Source organism: Dipodomys merriami, unplaced genomic scaffold (assembly GCF_024711535.1).
Source record: "Dipodomys merriami isolate MVZ:Mamm:240054 unplaced genomic scaffold, mDipMer1.0.p SCAF_9, whole genome shotgun sequence".
NCBI classification, from domain to species: Eukaryota; Metazoa; Chordata; class Mammalia; order Rodentia; family Heteromyidae; genus Dipodomys; species Dipodomys merriami.
The window spans coordinates 16,422,350-16,439,849 of record NW_027206512.1 but is presented as its reverse complement, the minus strand read 5'-3'; the positions used below and the strand labels follow the sequence as shown (position 1 = coordinate 16,439,849).

General features: G+C 34.9%; 1 protein-coding gene across 4 annotated transcripts in view; it reads right to left on the bottom strand.

Moving 5' to 3' along the window:
• Positions 1-17,500, bottom strand: part of Prkg2 (protein kinase cGMP-dependent 2) — a 116,059-nt gene that overhangs the window by 47,054 nt on the left and 51,505 nt on the right. For 2 of the 4 annotated variants that reach the window (XM_070012967.1, XM_070012968.1), the window contains exons 7-11: positions 14,368-14,445; positions 12,150-12,244; positions 8,942-9,010; positions 3,433-3,531; positions 682-835 (exon numbers count right to left, since the gene is read on the bottom strand). In XM_070012967.1, the coding sequence (XP_069869068.1) occupies positions 682-835; positions 3,433-3,531; positions 8,942-9,010; positions 12,150-12,244; positions 14,368-14,445 (495 nt within the window). Of the gene's footprint in view, positions 1-681; positions 836-3,432; positions 3,532-8,941; positions 9,011-12,149; positions 12,245-14,367; positions 14,446-17,500 lie in introns of those variants that run through there. The other 2 variants (XM_070012969.1, XM_070012970.1) reach the window with 2 other exon arrangements.

Here is a 17,500-nt window from a genome sequence, read left to right as displayed (position 1 = left end):
TTAGAACACTTAAACTGACAGAGCTACTTCTGCTATTCCTTGGAAGGTGATTATGAAGCACAGACAGTTGGTGATGTGGAAAATACAACTGAACTCAGCTGTAAGTTTACAGCTGTTTTACTGAGCTTTACAGAGGCTGTACTTCATGTATCTTTTTGCAGTCATCTTTTCTGTGTTTTTGCCCTGATGGAAAATTTTAAACAGCCCCAAAATAGGATAATGAAAACTGAATGCAGACATGGCAGTGAAGTTAATTACTATAACTAAAATATTAAAGATTTTCTTCTATAGAATTTCTGTTGGCTAGATTCCATTTCTCTAAAATATAGAGTTAATGTGTTATGAGTGTATATATCTATAGACACACATTTTGCTGTTAGGAAATACATTTTTTCCATATTTGTAGCCCTTGGGAATGCTTACTTGGCACATTTTCCAATAGTTGCCATTCACTAAAGGATTGCTTGAAATTGCAGCTAGTTATTATGTTACTAGCACAGACAGGCTGCTATACAATAGACAGATGGCAAAGTTTGCTTTCCCAATTTGAGTTCAAAACAATATTTAAGATAGAAATGATAATTCATATAGTCCTCCAAGATAAGCTGGAATATAAAACAAAACAATAACAAAAAGAAGCCAAAAGGCTTCTCTCAGATGCTTGAAACGTAAACCCCTTACAAGCTCAACTCTTCCGAACCCACCAACGCCCAGTGTGGCGATAATCTCAAGGTTCTGGAATGGGGATGATGAGGAAAATCTGGCCACCTTCTCCTTGAGCTGAATCATCTCCAGAGAGAGTGCTTTGGACAGCTTCCAGTTAGACATGGATCTCCTGAACAAGAGAAGTGAAAGTTGACACACACACACACACACCTTTAGTCAGGCAGGCACCAGATCATTTATAAACTCTACTCAAGTCTTACTTCTGTCTATATTACTGCTTAGAGTGCCACAGACACTATATCAGCTTTGATAGGATTGGATTCACATCTGGGGAGAAATGATAGAGAACATAACACACACACACACACACACACACACACACACACACACTGTACAACGGTCAAAGAGACTCAACAAGAAACAAAATGGATAAGTTTTGTAGCCTTCAAACTATACCTCAGTAAAGTTGTTAATAAACAACCCAGAGAAGGAGCTGATGGAAGGGAATAAAATCATAGCGATTTCCTTTGCGACACAATTAGAATGCTACCTTAAAAGTCTTTCCCACATTTTACTACCTGTGTTACGTTGGTAAGCTCTTAAAGTTCTTGAGGGCTTACCCAGGCTGGGAAAATTGCTTTGTAAAACTTTGAAACACATTTCTTATTTTATGTATAAATATTACTCCTTGGGGAAACTTATTTTTGCTTCTAATTAAGACTTAACATTCTGAAGTATATGTATATATACCTATAAATATGTATATGTATAAACTGTTATTACAAAAAGGCCTTTGGCGGGCTTTAACTCAAAAACTGATATGCTGAATTGAAACCTCTTCGTACAACAGATAAGTTTTTTGAAAAAAATCATGAGAGCCAGTGGCTCAGACCTATAATCATAGCTACTCAGGAGGCTGAGATCAGCAGATTGTGGTTCAAAGCCAGCTCAGATAGAAAACTTCATGAGACTCTTAACTCCAATAAACTATTAAAAATCATTTTTTTTTTTTACAAAAAGCTGTAAGTGGAGCTGTGATTCAAGTGGTAAAGTGCTAGCCTTGAGCAAATGAATATTATGGACAGCACCCAGGCCTTGTGTTCAAGCCCCAGACCTAGCACACACACACACACACACACACACACACACACACACACACACAAATTAATTAATAATAATAAAGTTAAAAATGTAACTGCACTGTCTTCTTTGCAAAAAAACTTATTAGCCCCTACTGATTTATTGTTCTAGTTTAATCCAAAATTCAGTCTTCTAGAAAATTTGCCATACAACTTTGAAAGTATCTCAGAAACATGTCTAAGCTTTCACTCAGAATATTAAAAAGGCCTAGGATTTAGGACCTCGCTTGCATGATACCCTGAGTTCTACCCTCAGTATTACAATAAAGAAAATACGAATGTTTATGTTTTAGAAAATAATCACACTTAACAAAATCAGCTTTCTATTCAATTTTTAAAAATCACTATTAGTACATTTTAAGGCTTACTTAACCCATTGTCTATATCCATAAGTCCCTGGATAAAGCTTCGGGAAGCTTTTTCAAGCCATAATATTACTCTTACTTTTAATATGGTACCATTGACCCTGCAATTCAATCACCAAAATAAATAATTCTCTTTACTGGGAAATATCTCCCTACAATTCTTACTCATCATTCCAAAAGATGATGACTACTTACAGACTTAATCTCTATGGGAGTGGTAGGAAGTACCTTGTTTGTAGAAGAACTATTTAAAAGTTCCCAAGAATTTCCTGGTAAAGTCTATGTTCATTGCTGCACTATTTTTATTTACCATAATCAACTTATGGAAACAGCCCAGATGCCCTAAAATAGATAGAATATAGATAGAATATAGATATTCTATCTATATTCGATATATATACTCTCTCCATATAAATATATCTATATGTCATATATATCATATATATGAGAATATATATAAAGGTGGTATATCATATATAAAAGAATATATAAAGGATAAAGGTGATATATATGACTAGAGAAAACATATATTCTCTACATATTATATTAAATATTTAATATATTCTATATATTCTCCATATGATATATGTGCATATATATGCATATATATCACCTTTCTTTGGTCCATACACACATATACAAACACACACACATGCACACAAACACATACACAATGGAATTCTAATCATCTCTCAGTAACAATAACATGATGACATTTTCAGGAAAATAGATGGACTTTGAAAAAATTAAGTTCAAATGAAATAAATCAGGCTCAGACAGACAAAGGCAGCATGTTTTCTCTCACATCTGGAAGACAGATCTAAATTATAAACATATATGCAACATATATACACAAACAAATTATGTATGCTATATGCAGGGGAAGATGCCAATGATTTAACTCCTTTGAACCACTAAGTTACAGCTTAACAAAATGAATAATAGGAAGCTGAAACATGTTTTGTTGGGGGGGGGGGAAGTGGGAGGAGAGAAGTGTCAGATGAGTGGAGAGAAGAAGGGTGGGCAAATACAGCCACAACATTCAATGTACATATGCAAAAATAGATCCAGGTAATTTCAGAGAAGTGGGTAGGGTTTGGATAGATGACAGAGAATGATGGAGGGAGTAACACTGATCAAGATGTGTTGTAATTGTAAACTGACTTAATAGCTGCTTGGCAGAACCAAGTTCCCCATCCCTTTCCCATCCTTATCTGCCAGCAGAAGTGAAGTCTATCATAGGAAAATGTCTCCCCACGTACTTTGCATGTCTCTTTTCGTCATCACGGTTCAGGGTGGCCACATACCCTTCAAGGTATTTTTGGAGTTCTTCAAATGTCCCAACAGTTTGGTTGAATGTTCTAAACAAACAAACAAACAAACAAACAAATAAATAAATAAATAAATGGCTCTGTTCTGATAATGGCCATACAAATCGCTATTCTTTTTTTAAAGGTAATGCAGTATTTATTCTGTGTAGTATATTAAACATTGTAGTATATTAAACATATATATTTTAAAACAACAAATTGCTATTCTTAATCTCCCAAAAACTTCAGTTATTTGTGGCTTTCATAACTGTTTAAAATCATTTATGGAATGTCAAAAGAGGCTGTAATGATGTAGAATAGTTACCAGAAGTTTATATTTATCCTTTGAGTTTCTGAAAACAGTTATCAGTGAGAAGATCAAACATTTTCTACAGATTTCTGTTTGCAGTTCTGATTTCTCAACAGTCTTTCCTTCCTTCCTTCCTTCCTTCCTTCCTTCCTTCCTTCCTTCCTTCCTTCCTTCCTTCCTTCCTTCCTTTCTTTCTTCCTTTCTTTCTTTCTTTCTTTCTTTCTTTCTTTCTTTCTTTCTTTCTTTCTTTCTTTCTTTCTTTCTTTCTTTCTTCCTTTCTTCCTTTCTTTCTTTTTTGGCTTTGTATTGTTTTGAGACAGTGAAAAGGAGTTTATCTGATGTGTTTTCTGAATCTATGGGTAGCAAATGTTACAGATTCTTCTAATATTGTTTAATTGCATTAGATTATGTATGTTAAAATTTAAAACAAACATTTATTGTCTCTGACCATTTCCCACGTTTAACATTCTTTTTTATATTTTTTATTGTAAAAATACTGTACAGAGGGTTTACAGTTACATGAGTAAGATAATGAGTACATTTCCTATTGAGCATTGTTACCTTTAACATTCTTTCATAATTAAGTTCTCCAATATATGTAAATATTTTGTTTTTTGGTCAGTCGTGAGGCTTGAACTCTGGGGCTGGTGCTGTCTCTGAGCTCTTTAGCTCAAGGCAAGCCCTCTACCACTTGAGTCACAACACCACTTCTGGTTTTCTGGTGGTTAATTGGAGATAAAAGTCTCATGGACTTTCCTGCCCAGGCTGGCTTAGAACCACAATCCTCAGAGCTCTGCCTCCTGAAGAGCTAGGATTACAGGCGTGAGCCACTAGTGCCCAGCTTCTCCAATATTCTTTTTACTTTAACTTAATATTTCTCAAAGATGCATGCTAGCTCATGCTATACAGATATATTGGATGCCTGTTCTAATGTCCCATCCACTCCCTTGTCATTAGGACTTCTTGTATACTAGGCTACCTATGAGGAAAAGAATCAATCCCTAGTCAAAGAATCATTTTCTTAGTTATATACTTGTAAGGCTTCACACATGCCCACATCTAGCCATCTACCTTGATTTGTGACTATTGGGTACTTTTATTCGCTACAACAAAATAGTAACCTTGAAAGTAGAGAACCTGCTTTAAACATCCCAGTAACATTAAGCACCTGGTATATAATAAAACAAACATTACCTCCAAACATCTAAAACTAAATAAAACCAGTACCACCTCAATCATGTATTGTCATGATTGACTGCCTCTACACACATTTAATTGACAATTAACTTTCATATTACTCAGCAGGTATTGCAGAACTAGGCTGCCATTTTAGCCTCACTTCCATAAATACCTTCCATTCTTTTCTGATTGTTCTGTAACATGACCCTTGTTGGCTGCAGTAAGAGATAAAATAATACTGCTGTGGGATTTCTGATTTCCAGAACAGCTGAAACTTTCAAATAAAAAAAAAAAAAGATTTTTGTGTGCTTTTGTTTTCGTTTTATTCTACCCTTTGACAACATTTGTTCTTTGCTATTAAACTCACTGAAATATTATTATAAACACATCTTATTTTAAATGTAGGTGACACTGGTATCACAAGTCTCTGTAGATTCTGCTCCTTCCTTAATATTTTTTTTTATTGTCAAAGTGAGATAGAGAGTGGTTACAGTTACATAAGTAAGGTAATAAGTACATTTCTTAATGAACTTGTTACCCCTCCCTCATTTTCCTCCTACTTTCCCTCCTGCCTAATTTCACCCTCCCCCCCAAGTTGTAAAGATCATTTCCAACATTTTGTCTTGTATATGTTGCTGTTACATTGTTTTCCCCCTTGTCCTTTGTCTCACCATTCTGCTGTTTCCCCTTCCCTTCCCTAATTCAGATAAATGTATATATAATATCAGAGTACCAAAATCAACAGGAAATAAACCATAGGGAGAATAATACAAAAGAAACAAGAAAGCACATAGTACATTAAAAACAGCAACAACAAAGAAAAGCCTCTTACGTCTGCTCCTTAATCTTAAAGCAATGGTTGAATAGCTACCACATTGTAGCTGTAACTTTGACACAGCCTGTGTTTATTCACAGTTTGAAGGACAGACTAATCAACTCATTTGGGATTTGATCGATCAGTAATGGAGACGTCACCAGTAGTACTTGCCATTTGTTTAGAGCTCTTGCCAAACAATAAATTCACAGGTTTTATCAACTTTGCAAAATAATGAAAACCCAGACTTTTAACTCTCCTTTTTGGCCCTGTAAACATTCTAAGCATTTGTTAGAAATCATGCCTATGAAAGAAGAAATGCAGATCTGGAAGCTTTCAGTCACTGCATCTCAGTTCAAGGTGGTACCCTTCATTCAACCACCATCTGGTAAGCACTGTCCTCATGCCAAGGACTATGTCAGATGCTGACAATGCAGCCTCATGGTATGAGTGCCATGTTGCTGTATTCATGAAGCTTGCAGAAGAATGGCAAGACAGATGTTAATTGAAACAATTAAGTGTAAATTTAAAATTAGATATACAGGGTGCTCTGTAAGCATTATTTTAGGAACTTAATTGAATCTGTAAGTCATAACTAGGATGATCATACCACTTTTTAACAATAGTTTTCAGAGTGAAATGAAATGTAAATAATAAATATAATGTTGGGATAACCCTAACTGTCCAAGGAAATTAAAATTGTAGTACAATCTAGGTGTAGCTGATGCTCAAATTCTCTTCATATCATATTTCATTTTGTATTGTGCCAAACATACAGACAACCAATAATACCCGTGTAAATTAAACTTTTAAATTATAAGCTTACAAATAATCTGTAAAACAGAGCTAATATACAAACATTGCATGTATGTGATTGCAATGAAGAATGAAGAGTTCTTCCTCTCTATCATATATTCTGTCCTAACAATTTGAAACTATAGCCTACAGCCAATATTATTCAGTTCATACATGTATTTTTAAGAAACTCATATAGAAAAATGAACAATTGAGGCAATATTGTACCAAAACATTTTCCACATGAGAAGTGTCATACAAAAATTACCTTTACCTGAGCACCTTTGACACTTTCCTAGCCCTGAATCTTTTCTTTGGAATTTTATTTCACCTGAAGTGAGTTCCACATTTATACTTTACTCAGAAAAAATGCTGTTAATTCTTTAAGCACCATTCCCACACTAAAAAATAAAATACAATTTTAACCATTTGGCCACATAGCCACTGCTTCACTTTCTGAGCAGGTGCTATGAGAGCCAAATGGAAAAGAGAAGAGAGAAGAGAGAAGATGGAAATGACTCAGGAAGGCTGGAAATAGATCCTTCTTAATCACAGATGCACTGTTGGGCAATTCTTTAATCTATTTTATATTCACTTTTCTTATCTGTAATGGAGAATAAATACAATTCTAAGTGATACCAAGAAGTGCCAGGTTTTAAAACATATTAGCTGAAAAGCACAGGGACAGTTCCCAAGCCCAGAGTTTAAGCCCCACAACCAACAAAGAAAATAAAAAATAAAAAAAAAAAACATATTAGCATTATTGTGTCGAACTTTTTAAGTAACACTTGGCTTCTAGATGAAATAATTTTAGGTTTGGAATTTTCCTAATAAGTGTGAAGAAAGCATAGATTCGTAAGAAGTTTATGGATAAGATATTAAGTGACTGTTTAGTGGGCATAATGTTTGAAATTTTCTTTGTATTAAATCAGCAGTTGACTATATACTCCTTTGTAAGACCTCTTGTCATTTCACTGGTTTTCTGATATTTCTCATGAGTACATCCATTTGTTTGGCTATACTATGACTTTACATAGACAATAGCCCAGCTTTGATACATTTGAATTTCTTTCATTATATCTAGTAAGGCAAAAAATGTTTAACTGATTATTAGTAGAAATATAATTTGACATGGGTGAAGGATATAAAATTAAAGTTATTCAAAAAAAATACAAGAAAGACAAAAATATTGATACCTGGCACAAATCAATGCAAATGTTTAGGCTTTTCTGGAAATATAAGTTGTCACTGAATATTTTATGTTTTGAGAGAGAGTTTGTTCAAAACTAGTTTTTTTATTTTTATTTATTTATTTATTTATTTTGGGTCCGGTCGTGGGGCCTGAACTCTGGGCCTGGGCACTGTCCCTCAGCTCAAGGCTAGGGCTCTACCACTTGAGCCACAGCACCACTTCTGGCTTTTTTCTTTTTGCTTATGTGGTGCTGAGGAATTGAACCCAGGGCCTCATGCATGCAAGGCAAGCACTCTACCACTGAGCCACCTTCCCAGCCCTGTTCAAAACTATTTTGATTGCTCACATCATTAGAAAACAAACTATGGCCTATAATGGTAGCTAATCAGCAGGCTGAGATCCGAAGATTGGGGTTTGAAGCTAGCCGGAGTAGGAAAATCCTGGAATCTCCTATCGGTAACTAACCAGGTGGGGAAAACCTGTACTGAAAGTAAGGCTCAAGTTGTAGAGTGACAACCTCCCCTCAAATGCCTCTCTCCTGATTACAAGAGAAAGACTAATTAGCAAGGAGGTAAATTAAAAATGAATTTATCAGAGAGATTTGTTAGAAAAAGTCAAGTAATCAAAATATGATAAACCAGTTAAGAATAAAATCCCTAGATAGTGTTTACAGTGCCTTATCACCCAACTAAAATACTAGAGAAACCTGAACAAGAGCCTAAACACCTGAGTTTCTATCAGTACAAAAGTATAAATAAGTAATCAATAATGTGTTTAAGCCAGGTTATTGAATAAAAATTTTAAAAAATGATTCACTATGTGTATGGGAATAAATCCATAAGGCCATTAATAAACGTATTTCTCTAGACAATGTAGAATTTAAATCAGTCTACGGCTGGTATTTATGTACAAACTTTGCACGCAAAATATTTAGCCTGCCAGCATCTGCCAGTGCCACAGACAGATTAGATCAGAAGACCCAGTTCCTTCTCATGAATTTTAATCAGAAGTGCTCACAGCTGAGGATTGGCCAGCATTTCTGAGTAGTGATGAAAAAGACAAAACAACAACAACAAAAAAAACCCAAACAGATCAGCCTTTAGAGTAACAGAAGGCCAAGTCTTCTGTGGTAGCAATAGTCTGCTTTCTCCAGCAACATAAATGTACTCACTCTCGATCTATAACCAGGCACGCGACATCATTTTCTTCAGCAATAATGTTAGCTGATCTGACATCATCACTGTGGATAAAAGCAGGGAAGTCAGCTTTTGATACAGTTAGAAACCACACATTCATCTTTGTTAGAGAATCTACTACTTGACACAAAAGTCACATCCATCACTTAAACTTTCAAACACTATACTTTTTTAACATTGTGATTTATTTTCACACATAGCCACACACACACATGCCTACATGTAAAAACTCATACACAGAGAGGATTTGAAATGCATTCCAATAAGGTTATGTATACAAAATTTCAGAGTAGATAACTGTCCTGGGAACATACAGAAATCATTAACTATAACTTTGTATAGAATGTTGTTCTGAGCATTGTGTCACTCAAAATAAAATACCTACCTCTTGATCAAAGAAGAACAACTAATTAGCATGAAGTCAAAGTAAAAAGGAATTCATCAGAGAGATTTGCTGGGAAAAAGTCAAGAAATTAAAATATGATAAACCTGTTGAGAATAAAATCCCCAAATGGTGTTCAGTTCCATATCATTCATTCCGTTAAATACTAATATACCTTCATCTCATAGAATCTAAAATTCATATTATTGATTTAAAATATGAAATGAGTAATGTACATGAATTACAGCTGATAATAAAATGTAGTGTGGTTAATAGTAGCATCTTAAAGGTGCATAGTAGAATAGTAGAATAGTAGAATAAGATGGATTATGTATTATCTAATGGCAAGTTTAATTTCTTAATGAGGGCCAATGAATCAAATATAACTAATGTATTTATTATTAGAAGCCTTATTTATGTTAGATTTGTCCCCCAGTTATAAGTTCAAGATGCCAGAAAGGTACACCTTTTATCTAGTATTCATTGTTCAGAGATCCATTGTAGGTGACCTAGAAGTAAACATTGGGAAAGCTCTGGACAACTTCAATATAAATGGCAACCTGCAGAGTATGGAATCACTCAAGGCCCACCACCTTAGTGAAGGACAAAGAGAAATTCCACCCATAGCCCATCTCTTCCATTTCAAAGAAGCTCTGTGTCTGCCTGATTGATATCATGCATAACTTATGGTAGAGTCTCTCCCCAGTTTACAAGATCCTGGCTAGACAGTATTAGTGAGAACAGTGAGAACATCAGTTTAGTGAGTTTTTAGATCAAAAGCACAGTAGATAGTGCTCAATTTGTGCATGTAATTAAAGACAGAGAGAAAGAGAGAGAGAGAGAGAGAGAGAGAGAGAGAGAGAGAGAGAGAGAGAGAGAGAGAGAGAGAGAGAGAGAGAGAAGTAGACACTGAAGCAGAGACAAAGGCTGAGGTAGAGCTAGTTGGGGAAGGTAGCAGTAGTTGAGATAAGAGACATGGAGAAGTGGATATAGCCATGAACATACACATAGCCTTGGGTTGTAGACCAACTATTTGGTTTGTGAATTCAGACAAAGGAAAAAGATATAACATTCCTTTCACATGTCAGTGTCACAGTGGTCACTGACAAATGCTTTATAACTATTAAATGTTCATATACTCCAGGTTATTTCACAGTAACTGTATAAATGCCATGGATTTATTTCTACAAATAAAATTAATCAAGAACTTGTGGAACTATTTCATATCAAGTCATGAATGTGTATAGCATACAAGGAATCTGAATCACAGTAAGCAATTCCTAAAAAAGTGATAGCATAAAAATGTAAAAAATATTTGACTGCAACATCCTTCTCATTCACTTTAGCTTTATGTTTTCAAATAATGTGAGGAATTGAATGTTTATGCATTAAATCTAACTTTCTGTTTGTCATAGGAAGAAAATATAATTGAGTATGAGCTTGTTTTGTCTAGAAGTATGAGAAAAACAATCTATAAATGTTAAAAAGACATACTGAAGTCTTAGATGATAGTACATGATGATTATCTATTACAAGAAAGGTAACTTCCCTTTTACTGAAATTATCCCATTATCAGCTAGAAACTGAAAAATCAAAGTTCAGCCTGACTTTAATATTATTTATAAATTGTTTAATAAGCTATAACCATTTAAAAATTTTAATACTTGAGTTTGCTTTTAAAATGAATAGCTTTATAATTTTAATACAATCAAATTTGTCTTTAAGTAATTTCTAAGTACTTTTTTTCACTGAAATTAGACAAACCTGTCATACAAATCAGCAAAATCTAGACTTCATAAAGCAGCCAAGAAAATAATAAATGAACAGCAATGCAACTTATTTCCTCTAAGCATAAATCTGGAATTCAATAATTTAGTTACAGCATCAATTTTAAATGAGATCTTAAGTAATTCCAAGTATCTGCATAAGAACATATGTCACTCCAAAAAAAGGTATGTCGCTTGATATTTCAGGAAGCTACTTATACCTAGGAAAGTGTATTTCTTTACACATGAGGTTTTTTGAGTTTCAGGCAGTGCAGTGTGTCCCCTGAGCCATTAATCTGCCATTGAAAACATTTTTTCATGAGTTAGATCGATAGCAAAAGAACTCATACCTCAAAAGATTGAAGGTTGAAATAAAAATTTCAAATATAGTATTTTGAGTTGTTTCTAAAATGTGCAAAATAAAAAACTTTCAGAAATTCCTAAGTATGCCTTACTTTTTAAATGATGATTTAAAATAATCACAATTTACGTGAACAAATGCAGCAATGGTACTCACTAGAAACTATATTGAAAATGAACTACAACATGTGGGTGGGGACTGGATGGAAAATCTGGGAGAAAGTTAGGGAAGCCATTACCTGACTTGAGTAACTGTGATTGGAAAAAAACAAACCTCACAATTTTATGAAATTTCCATTTGATTACAAAAATTAAGTAAGGCACTATTTCAAGTTTTGTAAAACTTGTTTTTGTTTCGAATTTTCTCATTTTAATCACTTCCCATTTTAATTGTTTCCCATTCAATCATTTCTCTTATTTCAAACTCAAACCTAATACAACTCCAACCTTATTTTTCTTAACAAACTTGAGACTTCTCAATGATTTTCTGTGCAAAGTTAGTATAATTGTATCCTTCATATCAATTTTTTGAAGCCATCCAAACATTTTTGTTTCATTCCTAGGTATTTGTTGCCATTTGTTGGTAGCTCAATTTGACGATTCTGAATAAATAGTTTCATATGCACGTAAAACAGTCCAAGCACTTTAAGTATCCATATAAATTCATGGGTTCACCTGATGAGAGCTTTTTCTCCAAAGTACTCTCCTTTCTGCAGGGTTTTTATCAGCTGTGGTTGATCGTGGCCCTCGGTACTCTGTGTGACTTTTACCTAAGTGATGTTACAGAATTAAAAGAAGAGAGAAGTTAATTTTTTAAAGCTACTGTTTTTATACATTATTTTACTATATTTAAACTAGCATACATCAATAGTGAAAGAGTGTTTCATTGTGGTAATTCTATATACACATATATGTACTTTGAACAAATTTACCCCCTCGTTTAGACTTCTATCTATGTCTTTCCTTTCCTTTTCAAATCATTTGGTGGGTTTTATTATGTGATTTCATACATATAACATATTTCAAGGTAACTTTTAAAAATGAATCTAGTAGCTCCTTCCTACAGATCCTCAAAGCAAATATTAATGGTCCTGTTTGGTGTTTTTTTATTTCAAAAAGTCTAATTGAGTTAACAAACAATCACAAGTATCACAAAATAGCCAGATCCTATGTACCCTCTGAAATGGAATACAAGATGTAGTTTGGAGAAAGGACCACAACTTCTTTGGGCATCCTAAAATGAAATATGGTCCAGGAAAGTACAAGAAGCCCATAGCAAAGACAAACAAAAACTTCAACATTACCTATTTATAGCTAGAATTATTTCAAGTCAACATGTTAATAGTGTTATTTCATGGTGATTAGAATTTCTGATATTTATGTTAATGAATTAACTTTTTAAAATATTGAGAATAAGTACAACCCCTTTATTGACCAGAATTCTTTCTTTTAAACACAAGGACCATATGGAGGTGACATCGTAGGAATTAGTTCTGAGTGTTAGTTGGTCCAAAGGTTTGAAACATTTTGTCAATATTTTTCTTTCACTGGGGGCACAGTTCAAAGTTCAGTTGCATTTTTTTTTTGGGTCAGGTTGTGGGGCCTGAACTCTGGGCCTGGGCACTGTCCCTCAGCTCTTCAGCTCAAGGCTAGCGCTCTACCATTAGAGCCACAGCACCACTTCTGGCTTTTTTCTTTTTGCTTATGTGGTGCTGAGGAATTGAATCCAGAGCCTCTTGCATGCAAGGCAAGCACTCTACCACTGAGCCACCTTCCCAGCCCCAAAACAATTCTTTTTTTTTTTCTTTTTGCTTATGTGGTGCTGAGGAATCGAACCCAGGGCCTCAGGCATGCAAGGCAAGTGCTCTACCACTGAGCCACCTTCCCAGCCCCTTCAGTTGCATTTTTGTAAACAAAAAAAAAATTACAGAGGCTGGAAAGGTGGCTCAGTGGTAGAGCACTTGCCTTGCATGCATGAGGCTCTGGGTTCAATTCCTCAGCACCACATAAGCAAAAAGAAAAAAGCCGGAAGTGGCGCTGTGGCTCAAGTGGTAGAGCACTAGCCTTGAGCTGAAGAGCTGAGGGACAGCGCCCAGGCCCAGAGTTCAGGCCCCACGACCAGACCCCCAAAAAATATTACAAAAGAAAACTCCGGACTCTGATAATAAACTCTTCCACAGAACATATAAAATATAAACTATCTGGCAACTTAAAGATACAGGGACTCAAGAGTTGAGTCTATTCCTCAATATATCACAAATGCCCTTGTGTCTCTGAGGAACACTGAGTCAACACAGAACAGTTACCCACTTAAAAACTAAGTTAAGAAAAAGAACAAGGACACAGACACATGATGGATATGTAGATAGGATACACTGATAGATAGACAAATGTATATAAAGAAAAATTTGCACCCATATGTAAATCAGTTTGAGTTACAGACTATAAAATTCTCAATCCATGTTGGTTTTATAGATTTTATAGCCATCAACTGTTGACTGTATTTTTCTCTACATGCTTGTCATCTTGTCTGCTGGATGAAATAATATTCCAGCACTATTCTTGGATTGATGGGAAATATACACTTATTGATAATAAAGGACCTCAGAGATAACCTAGCCATTATACATAATGAAGTTAGGCCCAAAGAAAGTGGAGTAATTGCATGAGGTCGGTCACTAAAAGAATTACTCTTCAGCTGTAATTCAGAACAGGCCTCTTGTTGCATTACCCCAAAACCTACCTCTTTTGCAGAACCTCAGGAAATGCTCCCAAGGAAGTTCTTTTGCCCATAAGATGCAGAAGATTTATAGTGTCACAAACCTAAAGAGCACTATGCATTTATGGATAAAACTTTTTGGTTTACGTTAAATACACATTAATTAATATTTACCTTTCCTTTTGCCAAAATGAAAAAAGTGCTTCCTTCTTCTCCTTCCCGAATGATATAATCTCCTTTGTCATAGTATTCCTATTGGGATGACAGGAGAAAATATTAGATGCAAGTGGAGGCATACAACTGAAGACATAAAGGCAATAGAACTTTTACATCTGAAATGAATGTTTTGCACCTGCTTCTTTTATTTATTGCTCATTGTAACCTTAAGCTTTTCTTAAATTGCCATCATCAACTGTGGAAAAGGTTAGGAGACTTACTTTATTATCCACATTGCATTTGTAGTTTTGTTTGGTTTCAGAAAAAATTCACTTGGAACACTGAATTTTAGCTATGGAGAACAATATCATAAAAATAAATTAAACATAACTAACATGCAATAAGCTTTCACCTAAATATAAGCTTCCTAGTGATTGGCAACTCTCTGAAGATTACATGTAGAAAAAAGCATTTAGAAAAGAGCAAATGATTACATAGTTGTTGAAAATACTATCCCTTGTGGATATTGAAACAGATACTGTCAATTTCTAATTCTCTAAAGATCAATTACTCCTACAAAGATCCTATAGACATGCTAACTAGTTCTGTCATACATGTTCTTTTTAAAGACAGCATCTTACAATATGAAGAAGTTAGATGTTTTTGGAAATTTTGTGGGTTGATTTATCTTAATTAAATTTCAAATGTTCACATATTTCTTCTTATGTTTATTGTTTCTTTCCCTCACAGATTATTATGAAACTAGAGAATTCTTGAGCAAGGAAATGTAATTTATCCACTTCTTAAAGAAAAAGACCAATTTAGTACCTTAGAAAGCAAAAGATAGATTTAACTGTCTGCCTCTATATTGCTTTAATTGGATCTTGTCTCAAAGTTATAGAGCTGAAATGGATCTCTTAATTAATTATTTATGCACATAAAACGGGTTTGTTGAATTTTTAAAAAAGACATAAACCACAACATAATAGCTCTCCTTTGTTTGTCATTTAGATGTGAAAATAAATTCCAAACTAAACTACTTTTGTGTGAGTGAATTTTACTGGTCAATGTACTCTTAAGACCAACTCACATTTATTAAATAAATAGTACTCCTAATGTGAATAAAATTTTTATTTATGTAGCACCGTGCACACTTAAAAAACATTTCAACATGTCATTGAAAAAAGTATAATGTCTTATGGGGGAAAGTATTTTGAATCTAACTATCTAGTTTCAAATCCCAGTTCTACACTGACTTCCACTTATTAATGCATAAAATTAAAATCCATTTACCATTCAAGTCTTAGACCATTTACTTTCAAAGACTTAGGAAACTACATTAGTTTTCTCTGCCACTGAAACAAATGACCACAAATTCAGTGGCTTAGAAACTCTTTTATTGTATTATAACTTCTGGGAATCAGAAAATCCAGGCACAGCCTGGCTTGATTATACTTCTCTGTTTGGGGTACTCAATGCAAAATTTGAGTCACCAATGGAGATGTATTTCCTTCTGGAAGCTCATGGAAAACCTGCCTTAAGTCTCATTCAGGTTGTTGGCAGAATTCATTTGTAGAATGAGGTCCCCATTTCCTTACCAGCTGTCAGAAGAGACTACCTTTTCACTCCTGGAGGCCTATATATTATTCCTGGACCCTCTATATTACAGAATTAGTAATGGTCTGTACAATTCTTACCCATGGCGCCTCTACTCTAACAAGAAATTTCTCCTCTGTTTAGGGCTCATATACTGATATCCAGCTCACCTAGCCAGTTCAGAATAATGTCCTATTTAAAGCTCCAAGCCTTTATGTATCTTCAAAGTCCCTTAACCCATAAACTATAGCATAGTCACACATTGCAGGGATTAGGGTTTGGCATTTTGGAGAATCATTTTCCTTTTTTGAATAAACTAGTTAAAGACAATGTTTTCTGGGGCACTAAGAACATCTTGCATATAGTAAATGTCCTATTAATAGTTTCTGTGCTAAAGATGAAGATAGTTACATTTGCATAGCTGTTCTATATACTGCACTTCAGTTTCCTTTGCAGTAAAATTAAGATTATATACCTACCACAACCTAACATTGAGGATGAGTAGGAGATGTACATCCGATGTGCCTGGTAGAGTGTTTGGAATATACCAGGCATCTGGTGACTGTAATGCCTAGGAAGAGGCTACAAACTGATCCTGAGTCCTCTGCAGGCACATATGGCCACCCAGGGAAATCAGGCTCCTACTTTAGTTGTAACCCTATAATTAACTTTGATCTGAAAGAACTGGGGCAGAGGTCATCCAGGTCAAGCCTGTGAATACTTTCATGCTGACATGTTCAGAACTTTAACCCCACAACTCCCACCCCCTATTTTAATGAATGACCCTGTGAAATCTTGAGAACCACTTGCTGATAGAAATGGCCAAGGAGTCATCAGTTTCAGTTCCTAGGAGTTTATGTGGATCTGAGCAGGAACATCCTCCCTGGACTGCTATGTGAACAAGAGACATGTTTCTATTTCATATGGACAGGGACGTTCTGAAAGTCTTTGCTTCCTTTACCTCTTCACCTATTTCTCATTTTAGACTTATTACAAGTCTTTGCAGACAAGTTTTACAGAGATATTGATTATGACCCTTAAGGATGATCACAATACCAAAGTCCAGGTGTCTTCATTCTCTTAGTTTAATATCCCTTTCCTTTAACTAAAACTGCAGTCATGTGAGATTTTTTTTCCTAATTCTGATCATCTGCTCTCCAATCTTTTCTGTCCCTATCCCAATCTCTGTCCCCATTACCTACAGATCAGAAAGACATGGAGAATTTTGGCAGTGCCATTCAACTGTTTTTATATTATGATAAAGTCTTTGATGTATACAGACAGAGGTGTGACTTTCATTCCTGTCAACCAGATAGGTTTAAAAATAAAATGTTTGAAGGGGGACACTGAGAAAGAGCTTTATTGTTTCTTGAGAGACAATTTTCCTCTTAGTATTTTTCCCAAGAGTGATTCTTTGTCACCCCCAACTTCAGCAGGATCATGAATAATACCTCCCAGTGTGTTGACAGTAACTTCATAGATCAGACAAAGCTGTGGAAATAGGTCAGACCAAAATATATGGTGGTAAGTACTGGCCATGATGCTAGACTCTCCA